The 12,907-nt window shown below is 44.9% G+C and overlaps 1 protein-coding gene across 2 annotated transcripts in view; it reads left to right on the top strand.

Annotated features, from left to right (window-relative positions):
* TMEM248 (transmembrane protein 248) overlaps positions 1–12,907 on the top strand; it is a 42,288-nt gene that overhangs the window by 7,501 nt on the left and 21,880 nt on the right. For both annotated transcript variants that reach the window (XM_083172260.1, XM_083172259.1), the window contains 2 exons: positions 8,810–8,986; positions 10,381–10,666. In XM_083172260.1, coding sequence (XP_083028386.1) covers positions 8,825–8,986; positions 10,381–10,666 — 448 coding nt within the window. In that variant the 5' untranslated portion in view covers positions 8,810–8,824. The remainder of the gene's footprint in view (positions 1–8,809; positions 8,987–10,380; positions 10,667–12,907) is intronic.

The following is a 12,907-nucleotide window of genomic DNA, read 5'->3' as shown; positions in this document are numbered from 1 at the left end:
GGGTGATACTGCCGCGTTGAGCCGCTCATCGCTATTGCCCCTACACATGGATTGTTCTAGGGGCATTTTACCTTTCCTATTAATAACTAGTTGCAAGTCTCTCAAAATTACATAACAGTAATGCTAGCACCGACAGCTGTGTGCACACATATGGAGCAACACTGGAATTGCCCCATTGGGCACAGTCTAGTGGGCACCGGGGCCAGCAGAGAGTGTTGCCGGGTGGCCTGGGGGAGAAGTGCTCCGTGGTGAGCAGGGCAGGGGGGTGGGGCAAGCATGCAGGGAGTGTTGCTGCTTGCCGGGTGGGGGGAGCAGGCCTTTGTGTAGAGCCGCCGCATTAGCACCCGGACAGGGTGAGTATTATGACAGGTGGGGGCAGAAGTGGTCCGGTCCGCCGATCTGAAAGTGGCTAATCAGATGAACCACCTTGCTAGCGATGATGCGGGAGCGTGCATCATCGCTAGTCGGCAATCTCTGGGGCATACACACTAGACTATTTTCAGCGGAAAATCACTCAAAACGGCTGCTTTGAGCGATTTTTAGCTGAAAATCAGCAAGTGTGTATGGGCCTTTAAATTATACAACACACTTAACCCCTTGAGTGGTTGGTTTTTCTGGGGCAGGACAAACCTGACCTGGTAGGTTTGTCCTGTCCCAGCAAAACCCACGCCTCAAAGGGTTAAGTGTGTTGTATAGTGTATAATAGCAGTCAGTTCGTGTTATGATTCTTTTACCAATTGTTACTGGAAGCAGAATTTATAGAACTTTATTTTTTATTTTTACAAAGAACAATTGAATAGTTTGTCATTTTTCAGAATATTATGCATTTTTGTTGCACATATCTAGCTGCTCATATGTTTGCCAGATCTGTGGACACAGCACAGGAAAGGGACAAGTTGCAGAAATGTAAGCAAATGATCATTCTTGGCTGGACATAATGTACTCTATCTCCGAGCTGTTATCAACAAGGTATCCAGCACTATGCCAGAAAAAAAAGCAGTGTTATGAGTTGTGTTTCATGTCTACAGGTTAAACCAGGAGTTCCCAAACTTTTTAGAATCACAGCACCCTAGAGTATCAGAATTTTTCCACGGCACCCCTCGGCCCCAAAAATTATATATCAAATTAAGTAGATTGCGTTTATATGTGCTTCTTATGTTCAGTTATGTGTTAAAGGACAGGATTTGCTTCTGATTGTACACCTATTTTATGATTGGCAGCCACCATAAATTATTTTTATTGGTCCTGGACCACTAACCCGTGGCACCCCTGCAAGTGTCCCGAGGCACCCCAGGGAGCCACGGCACACAGTTTGGGAACCACTGGGTTAAACTGTAGGTTGCACTGTGCTGGACAATTGGTAAATAAGGATGTTCAATGGTCCTGATTCACTACCGCTTGCTAAGCAGTGCTTGTTTGCTGCTTAGCTTAGTCAGATCGCTTAGAGATTTGTAAGGTCGACATTGACTATATAGACAAAACCATGTTTACATTTTGTGAACAAGAGTTTAAAGAAGGGGTCTGTTGCGCATTCAGCTGCCTGTTAGTGTACTTTCCACTAAGGTTCCTCAAACCATCACCAAAACAACACATAAACAGAATAATGGGAAAGATCACTTATCAGGCGCTTGATATCCTAGTTTCTGCACTGTTGTCTCTGATTTATTCAGCACATATAAAGAAATAAATGAACTGGATAGTGAAGTATGTCAATCACTTGTACATATCATTTAATAACAGCCATAAAACATATAAAAACAACACAATTATTGGTAACATGCCCGGAAATTTTCCGGGACAGCTGCTGCGGCAGTGCAGCTGAGCCCGGAAAACTTCCAGTCATACCACTGAAGAGGTAAAAAGTGCCAGCTTACCCATGAATGCCAGGTAATTCTGGCACATTGACCTGTAGCTATAGTAGCCCTTGTCAATTTTCTGGAGAAAAACATACCACGTGATATTACGTTTATTAAGCACTGTAAATCTGTGGCACCATACAAATAACCTATATATATAAAAGGTTAGATCAGGCATTCCCAACCACGGTCCTCAAGGCACACCAACAGTGCAGGTTTTGTAGATATCCAGGCTTGAGCACAGGTGATTTAATTAGTATCTGAGGGATTCTGATTAAACCATCTGTACTGAAGCCTGGATATCACTAAAACCTGCACTTTTGGTGTTCCTTGAGGACCGTGGTTGGGAATACCTGGGTTAGATCCTCACCTTTTTTTAGATGAAGTACCGCCAGTGACCACTAGAGGCCACTCGAAGGACCAAATTACCCCTTAACAGAAAGTGAAACCAAGATGATGTTTCAAACTTCCTGGATATGGACAGGGGTCCCGGAAGGGATCCCGACAGGCATTTACCCGACGTCGGGATCCCGACTGTCAAAAAACCTACAGGCAGGTTCCCGACGGCCACCTGCTAGAGTCCGGACAGTCGGGATCTCGGCGTTGGGCTAATGACTGTCGGGATCCCGACTGTTGGACCCCTGTACCACACCCATGGACAGAGGGAGCTGTGAAGACAGAATTTGGAAGTAGGAGCAGATAGGACAGGAATGGGAAATCTTTGGCACTCCAGCTGTTGTTGAACTAGGGCTAAAAGCTCCCCATGCCTGAGAGGGATTTAGCCATCATTTTGACAGGCTTCTAACTAGTAATGTATGAGTACGTTAAGATGACGATAAACCTGTTTGCTGCTTTGCAAATGACAAACACCAGGTTACAGTACTATTTATACAGTGGGAAATTCCCACGGCCTAACCCAAGAGCATAAGAAGTTCCCCGCTCTTTTAGTGGTCCATCTTTTCGTCATTAGTGACGTTGGTCCAGAAAATGTAAGTTTATTTCCATCTTAGGGCCAACTGAATTGTTGGTCTCTTCCATTGCCAGTAGATGGCACACCGACGTAGCAATGAAATAATCTTTGTTTGGACATGCATGCAGCGTTGGAGCCACATTTCATCTACTAGCCCCCAAGGTGCAAGCTGAAATTTGCATAAACTGCCTTGGTTGGGCGTTGATATAGGCTTTTGAGGGCCCTAATCTGTACTTTACACAAGTCTAGCCCCTTTGCACTACTAAACCCAGTTTTGACATGGTGGGCATGTGTGCCCAACAGAGGCAACAGTTGAATAGCCTTGTGGGCGCCTAATGTACAGTATTTATTGAAAATACACACACTGTATTTTACATAGTATAAAGCAAAGTCACGTCTGCCTGTCTGAATGGGGTAATCTCTCAAAACCCTGGACAAATTGTGATGTGCTTCTGAGTACATGGCCAGACCTTTCTCCGGAAGGTTTTTATATATTTTTTTTTTTAATTTAATATTGACCATGAGAACAATGAACACTTTGTAAGCAGGGAACAATGTGGATGACAGCCCTGTAACCTGCTTATATAGCAAACCTGCGCCATTCTTATACCCTGACACACAATAGTTTCCCGCCTACCTCACATCATTTCCCCTACAAAGAATGGGCCACACCTCCTGGTCACCTGTGCACAGCTGGGCGGGTCCACATAGAGCGCACGCAACCATCCTGCACTCTAGGGAAACTGGAAGCAGACGCACGCTCTAACCGGACTGGACTAAGTCTTGCATGTTGGCACCGTGGTGGGAAGGTAAAAACTGTACCGGGGACATCACCGCACAGCACAGACTCCCTTAAAACTTGGGGAACCCATGCACACGACGGGGAATGGACTGGCCAGGGGATTGCCAAATGCTCCAGGGCACAATCTGTGCATGGTATAGGAGTCTACCAAAGGAACAGATGCTCAAAGCTCTGCAGGGGACTTTGCCAAATATCTCCCTGCACTGCCGCATGTTGATCCCCTGAGGGACACATGCAGCCAATGCAGGTCTTACTGCCAGGGACCCAGCAACATATATGGGTACTTATGGAGTATCACGGCTCCCACGATGGCCATCGCACATGAAAAAATCGCATGCGATCTCATGCGATTTTTAACAGAAAAGCATCCAAATGCATTGAAATTAGTATGAAACCTGTTCAATGGCCCCCAAATGGCATTTTTGAAGCTGTACCACCCCCACTATCAACGCAAACCCGAAGCGTGGCGAGCGCAGCGGTACGCGTCCTACGACCTTTTCATACCCCCACTATCCACGTTGGCGTGGAGTTGAGAATAGAAAGTGTGGCGAGCCCGAAGCGTGGCGAGGGGACGCGGATACCTTCACAGGTATCCGCGTCCCCTTGTGGGCTTCACAGGTGTATACTAATACTAATTTCAATGCATTTGGATGCTTTTCTGTTAAAAATCGCATGCGATGCAATTTTTTTCAAAAAACGGCAAAAATCGCATCCCATCGCATGCTGGGGATTCCGGGGACAAAACGTAGTTCTAAAATGTACCAGAAGGGGAAACTGGGTCCTGTTTCAGGCATGGATGCAATTATTTTGCAAATATCTGATGGTTTGTGGTCCAAGCCGCATTGTGCCACAATGGACTTGAAGTTACAGTGTGGTTTTAGATGCAGTTTGACAGACTGCATTTGTGTGGAGGCAGTAACAGTGAGTATTGCCGAAGGCAGCTACTGCATCTTAGATGCAGTTTTGTGGACCACTTCATCCAGGTACCTTGACGCATGATAAGGTTGACATGTTTCTCATTTCACTATTTGGGGGGTCCATATACTAAGGTGTGGACATTGATACCAATAAAAATTGAAACTCATGTTGACCTCTACCTAGGCCAGTGTTCTCCAACCTTAATTGGGTGTGAGCTACTCGAGATAAATTAAACCTCCCAAAGAGCTTGTAAAATCTGGCTAGTAACCGAAAAATGCCCCTTACACGTTATGCCATTCACCATAAAGCTTATTACACACACCGCAATGCCTCTGACACTGTATGCGACACACCACAATGCCTTTGACACCATATGCGACACACAGCAATGCCTCTGACACCGTATGCGACACACCACAATGCCTTTAACCCCATATGCGACACACAGCAATACCTCTGACACCATATGCGACACACCACAATGCCTTTAACCCCATATGCGACACACAGCAATACCTCTGACACCGTATGCGACACACCACAATGCCTTTAACCCCATATGCGACACACAGCAATACCTCTGACACCATATGCGACACACAGCAATGCCTCTGACACCATATGCGACACACAGCAATGCCTTTGACCCCATATGCGACACACGGCAATGCCTCTGACAAAGTATTGCGTTTAATTTACCTGTTCGTTGCCAGGGGGTTAAATTTAAGAAGAGGCAGCTTATCTCTGTGGCCTCAGGACTAAGCGCTTCCCAGCACTTCCAGGTAATGCTGTAGTGCTGTGCACCCTGTCAGACTCTAGAGGTCAAATATGACCTCTAGCACCTGTGTCCTCCGAAGCGGAGGAGTGATGCGGGTGAAGGAGCAGTCAGCAGTGGTCAAGCTGTACCATACCCCTTCTTACAGTGGACATTCTGAGCATCCATATGGTTGTTCAGAGCTTTGATGGACTGGCCGATGTTCCGCTGTTAAGACAATGCAGTGGATCTGAGAAGCTGGCAGTGGGATGCTTTTTACAGAAGATTGCTCCTACAGCATGTGGAGAGAGACCTGAAGGCAGCGCTAGAAGTAGGGCAGTATGTATATCACACTCCCCACTTCAAACAATCAGTAGCAGTGTGGCACCTGGCCGTGACATCCCCCTGACCATATCTCCTCTCACCTGGAAATACACCTACAGCATAGACATTTACAATACATTACAGTATGCTTTGGAAAAAGGTCGCCTTCTAGGTGCTTGGTCAAAATCCCTTCTATCTGCCTCACAACTGAAAGGCCCATGTTGCTTTATGTATGTTGTATGTTGATGCAGTAATGTCCTGAGAGCGCTCCCAGGCTTACAGAGCATAGTTATGATGGGGAAGTCTCTCATCTAGCAACGCACTGTATGAGCCTGTTGTGGAAACAAAGTCCACAAGCCCTGACACAGAATTTGACTACGGAAGTCTATAGTGCAGAAACCTGGCTGATCTCCTTTCCTAGTTCATATGTCTTTGTCTTCTATCCTTGTAAAAAGTCTTTGTGCCTTATAGTAATATGTACATTGGTGTGGCTGCATTATTCTGCAGTAATCTAAGCATGTTTTGTTTTTGCAATTGATTTTAGTAATGCCATTGAAGGCGCGGCAAGCAGTGTTTGTTAGTTTATGGAAGTAAATCATACTTTATTGTCCCTGCCAGTGTCATACAAAATCGATTCATGCTTAACCCTTAAAACAACATTTATCTGATGGTACTTGGGTACAGTTTGGTATTTTAAGCGCTGAATTTTTTGCAAAGTTTGTATTCATTTGTTTTTTTTCTTGTGAAGCATAGAAATATATAGAATTTGATGGCAGATAAGGACCACTTGGCCCATCTAGTCTGCTCCTTTTTTAAACATGTTACCTCAAACCATATTTGATCCTTATTTCTTTGTAAGGATATCAATATGCTTATCCCAAGCTTGTTTACATTGTTCTACTGTATTTGCCTCTACCACCTCTGATGGGATGCTATTCCACTTATCTACTACTCTTTCTGTGAAGTAATTCTTCCTCAAATTTCCCCCTGAATCTTCCTCCCTCTAGTTTCAGTGCATGTCCTCGTGTTCTGATGCTCCTCTTCCTGTGAAGAATGTCTCCCACCTGCACCTTGTTAAAACCCTTGATATATTTGACAGTTTCCATCATGTCCCCCCTTTCCCTTCTCTGCTCTAAAGTATATATATTAAGATATTTTAGTCTTTAGTTTTGTGATGTAGGCCATGCACCATTTTAGTTGCCCTTCTTTGTGCAGTCTCTAATGTATTTATATCCTTCTGAAGATATGGCCTCCAGAACTGAACACAGTACTCTTGATGAGGTTGTACCAATGACCTATACAGTGGCATTATTACTTCTTATAGACTGTTTTCTACTGCTGATACCTCTCCCTATGTACCAAGCATCTGACTTGCCTTCATAGCTTTGTTACATTGCCTACCTGCCTTTAAGTCCCCTGAAATAGTGACACCTAGATCCCTCTCTTCCTCAGTAGTTTCCATTATAGTGCCATTTATACTATATTTAGTCTTTGGATTTTTGAGACCCAAGTGCATGATTTTGCATTTTTTGGCATTAAACTGTAGTTGACATGCTCTTGACCATTCCTCTAATCTACCTAGATCATCAATCAATTAGTAATGGTAATTTACAGTAGGCCGATTATCCCCCTTATGGGCTATCCATTTAGCCGCAAAGCTCAGCCAACCACCGATTTTTATAAGGGATTTTGTTTTTTTGGACCTTAGCAAGCTCTGAGTTTTGCGAGGCGGTCAGAGAACTTCTCACCGATTCTATGTGGCATATTCAGTTGTTTTGTGTGTTTTGACATGTAATGGAAGTCCGCCAGAGCTCTTCAATTGCCCCAGCTATTAGCACCCCATGCAGGGAGCTAATAGCTGGGTGCAAGGTGGTACAGGACCCTGAGGTTTAAATCCCAACAGTCCTACTTCCAGCATATCTAGATGGTGTGTGTTGGAGAATAGGCTGCAGGGGGCACATACAGGGTGCAGGGGATTTCTACAATACTTACTACTCCAGACTCCCACTTAGGCAGACACAGTGCTGCACAAATCACCTCTGTGCTGTTTCCCTGGAGACCTGCGCATGCGCACTAGTGACCTTAGTGCTGCACTACTGGCTAGGGAGCAGGCAGCCCAGTCGGAGACTGCACAAGGCCTCCCACCTGTATTCATTTCCCTCAGGAGGGATGGTTCGGTAGTGGGAGGAGGGTGCTTGGGGTTAGACTGAGGCTGCAGGAAGGGTGGATCAGTGTTGGTTAGAATATTCACCTGTATTCTGTCTGCAGACATATTGTACCCAACCCAATTAAATTACCTACTGATATCAGGCATGAGGTTACTTCTGTTTGTGAGCAATGGGAGATCTGTGCTGGTTTTTCCATTAAAGAATTTACTATTCTGTGGACAGGTATTTACTAGACTATATTCCAATAGCATGTAGTACTTGCAAGGATGGAAGACTAAGCTTAATCCTCATTCTTCTAGGTATTGTGTTGTAGTATGAAAAGTATTACATGACTTTGATCTTGTACATACAGTACTAACAGCATTTAAAGAGGATCTACGTATAAAAATGTCTGTTTTTCCCCAAAACATTATGGTTTACCGGTAGTTCTTTAAGTGGTTTTAACACTGCTCACTTCCCTAGTTTTGGTCTACAGGACATGGTTTTTGGCAGTTTATAAAGCCAATTTATTACCTTTGTGTATATGTGTTTACTGCTATGAAGTATGTGGCATTGGCATTAACAAACATATGGAGCAGCTCTCATTAGAGCTGCTCCTGACGATTCTATCGCCAATTGCTGCCTTTCGCCATCCACCAAAAGGGGGCGCCCTCACACAAGACGCTCACCCCACCGCTCCCCTGTCTCGGCCATTGCCCGCCGCAATCCCTCCTAACCCTGCCCATCTCCTGCAAGTGGAGACGGGCAGGGATTCCGCTCCCTGACGCCAAGTGACTGGGACGCACTCTCCCCGCTAGCCTGCGATTCCCTGAGCTGGCTGAGAGGCACTCCATCTGTAGGCTGAGAATGGCAATGTTCTCTTATGAGACTCCGTTATAAGGATACGTGTTGTAGCATGTAAAAACATTTAATTCTGATTTTATTTTACTGAGAGAGTGAATACATTGGGTTTTATCTCTATGCTTTAGGATAACTGATGTGCTCTAAACATAATTTTTTTCCCCCTCTCGATGACAGGGCATTAATACCACAATGTTGTTGAATCTACATCCCCTGGAGAACCTGAAGTCCTACGTCACCACTCGCCCGCCTCTGGTGGTCTTTATGGTCAGTGTCAGTGGCATGGCTATTGCTTTCCTCACTCTTGGTTACTTCTTCAAAATGAAAGAGATCAAATCACCTGAAATGACAGAGGTAATTACTGTATGCTGCAGAGGGCTGGAAATCCAACAGATTCAAATGTACTATGCGGAGAACACAATTTTAAGGACAGCTTGCTTTAAATGTATTATCCTTTTTGTTTTCTTTAATAAAATAGTTTTTATTTTGAGAATAAAAACAAAGGACGCTTCCAGATACAATTTATTCGTGTTCATTCTGGTACACTGCATCTTCCAAAATGCAGTTTCTCTTCCTTACCTGGGGAGTCCCGCTGTGCTATAGTGCTTCTAGCAAAGTGTGGGCTTTATTTCAGCACTGATATGCAGACCAGACCTGAGCTTGAAGTGCCACAGAAGAGAGAGACTCCCCAAGCAGGGAAAAAAGAACTGCACAAGTTTTAAGAGATGCAGGGTGCTACAGCAAACACAAATAAAGACCATAATAGTACCGTATTGAGCACAGGTGTGGTATAGCTCACAGACAATATTGTCAACACGCATAAGGGTGACACATCAAAAGTTCGAAATAAGTTTTTCACATTTCTTTGGAAAAAGTTTATTTTTCTAAATGAATTTCAGGAAAAATTGGTCATGCTCTGGGACTCAACTAAATTATTATTATTATTATTAATATACTTGGTAGAATCAAATGGGGAATACAACAAATAATTTATTTCAGGCGTGCAGACAAATGCAAATAAGTTATCCATTTCACATAAATACATAATTGCTGTGTGAAGATGGGGGAGAAGGAAGGTGCCTGCTCGCATCAATCGATAATTAAAAATCTACATTTTGTTATTTTACGTTACAATGGTAACTTTTATATAAGTACAGCCCTACAGTTGGTGTATACTGTATTTATGTTTGCACGGAAGCTTTAACAAGCATCACAAATCCACATTGTATGACCAGCCGATACCCGGGAGCCACCCGAGACCTTCCCGGGAGGCAGAATCGCCTGCGGGGTCCTTTCACATGTGATGTAGTGCATGCGACCCCTGTTTCCCACCACTGGGAGGAGGGGAGTGGGGGGGCAGAGGTTGGACCTGCATGCGGGACCTCCGACTCTGGTCCAATGCGCACAGGACCGCGCATCGGACCCGAGGGTATATCAAAGGCATAAGATTTGGAGCGATTTCTTGGACCTATCTGAAGGAAACGTGTAATCAGCCCAAATCGCTGTAGTGTATGGGGGCCTTTACTCTGGAGCGTAACTCTATCTTCAAATTGAGGAGCAATGAAATTGGTATCTCCTACCTAAGGCCGTTATTTCTTGTTGCTTATCCACTTTTTGGGGGCTTTAATGCTCTGTTAATTGACCACTTGCCCCAGTCTGTGTTTAGTAGCATGGGATTATTTCATGTATTGGAAGGCCCCGTATAATTTGTAAACTTAATCATTTAAATGCTCCTTCTCCCTCCACAGGACTGGAACACCTTTCTCCTAAGGTTTAATAATCTGGACTTTTGCATATCGGAAAATGAGACTTTGAAACATCTCTTAAATGAGACCACACCACCAGAGAGCACAGTCACCACTGGTCAGTCCAGGTCTTCTACCCAGACCCCACAGGCGTTAGAAGATTCAGGACCCATAAATATTTCTGTAGCTGTAACTCTAACATTGGATCCACTGAAGCCTTTCGGAGGATACTCTCGGAACATCACACATCTGAGCTCCACTATTTTTGCTCATCAAATTGGGCTTTCAGGTATCTTTAAGCCTCTTAATTGCTGAAGGATGTTTTTATGTTAATGATTTGTGCACAACTAAAGGCCTAATTCATAGTTGTACACGAATGTTGCTGCATCTGCAAAGGTGTATGCAAATCATGCAAACCCCCCAATGACTTTCATGTCCCAGTGGAGTAGAAAGATGCAGCATCACTGGCAGATCAGTATGCTTTTGAGTAGCCCTATGCTCATATGCAACTTGACCACAGTAACTGAGACACGGGAGCCATGGTTACTCATGGCTCCCGTGTCTCAGTTACTGTGGTCAAGTTGGTTACACACAGGAGAGCAGACACAGGCATGTCCCGAAAAACTGCTGTGACACGACTGCATTTTTGCTGCCACTCCCATTTACCACTCCAAACATTCTCTGACTGTCAGTCATTTATGCAAATAAATCCTCACTGTGACTGCCATCTAAAGACCATTGCAGGACATGCACAATGCAACTCAGACGCTCATTCAGCCATTAATTAAAAAATTGGGTTTGCACACAACTGAATAAAGCCCTAAGAACCTAATTTGAGGGGTATTCATTCCCCACCGCTATTTCTGATGGGAGAAATAGTGGCTGAGCCCTATTCAGTAGTCTTTCCCGACAGCATTGAACAGGGATCTCGGCAGAACGGACCCGACTTTAGAACGGCCATGGATTGTTGGGCTTCCGGCAGCAGCTCGACAAACCACGGCCATATCTCGCGGCCACGGACCCTTTTCTGTGTTTGTCAGGCGGGACATTGAATCCCGCCTACCGATTCTTTGTCGAGCTGGCCGAGAACGGGACAGGGTCACGGCGCGCTCCTGGAACAGCACAAATTGAAACCCAGATAGACAGCGCAGCAATGACTATATAGTGCAAATCAAATATAGATTGCATTAATTGTATGTAAATAGCAGGAGTTAGCAAACATTGCATAGCAATCAAATCTTAAGTCGAATAGCAAGGGAATCTCACCGTGTGTACACACCATTACACCTACCAGTATGACCATTTCAATCAATACATAAGGCTCTGCTTTACTTCTCCCCATGCAGTGGCACATGCTCTTTGGTGGAGTGAGCGAGCCAAATAAGTCAACCCTGACTTACCACTGCTCTGTAGCTGGTCACAGCTCTCCTCCTCTTCCTCTCTGAAGGCTCTTCCATATTGCAATGAAGCTACTGTGACCAGGACTGGGCTGCTGAATATACTTGTTCCATGCTAGAACACAGTAGCCAAAAACACATGGTGCCAAAGTGCTTCAAGGCCTGATATCCTCCCAGATAAGCCAATCCCCTGCTGTTAGAATTGCATTCAGCAGTGCTCTGGAAAGGGCCGTGCTGGATTTCTTTATTCTCAAAAAAGGCATTGCAGGGCACCCTACTAAAACTTCGGGGACACTACTCTTTAAGCATATCATGTTTTTGAGGTGCCAATCAGCATCACCACCTTGATCTTGATGTCTGGCATTGTATAGTAGAATAAGAAAAGTTAGCAGTTTTGTGTAATTTCGTAAAACTGCAACCTTTTCTGAATTAGGCCCATAATCTTAACCTGATGTAGAACTGAGAGCCATTAGTACCCTTGTAGATTTGTAAAGCACTCGGTTCTCTGCAGCACCATGACATGGTAAGTAAGCCATGTACACACGGGGCGACTACATCGTAAAAATCACTAAGTATGTGTCCCTGAATCGCCCTGTGTGTACACAGCAGGTGGTAGCGATGCATGACCCTGCAGCTTTGCTATTGCCCGGCCAAATGGACACTGCAAGTAAGAATATTCTTGCTAGACCTATTAGGCTGTACGCATGGGCTGCTGCTGGGGAAAGCCGCCGGCTTATCTCTGGCAGCAACTGGAAGATTTTTACTAAGCAAAAATCGCTTAAGCTGTGTACACACGGTGCAATATATTGCTCAGTGTCCCGTTTTCATCAGCGACCAGAGAGGATCGCTGAATAGAAGGAGACTCTGCGGGGGGAGCAGCAGGGCTGGTCGAAGGAGCATGCCGTACTGCCGCTGTCATTGCCTTGCAAGAAGATCACACACTGTGAGCTGCGTTCTGGGAGCCGACAGCCAGAGACAGAGCAGCACTAAAGTGCAGAGTTTGACAGCGGCAGTATGGGACTTGCATAGAGGGCAGAAACATAGAGCCGTATTCAACTGTTATATCGCGCCTGATCTCCAGTCTTAAATGAAGGGAGATCGCATGGCGATATTGTTTGTTGTTTTTTTTGCGC

This window comes from Crinia signifera, chromosome 2 (genome assembly GCF_055691185.1).
Source record: "Crinia signifera chromosome 2, ASM5569118v1, whole genome shotgun sequence".
Taxonomy (NCBI): Eukaryota; Metazoa; Chordata; class Amphibia; order Anura; family Myobatrachidae; genus Crinia; species Crinia signifera.
Note: the sequence above shows the minus strand (reverse complement) of the source record. Positions and strands in the feature narration are given on the sequence as shown.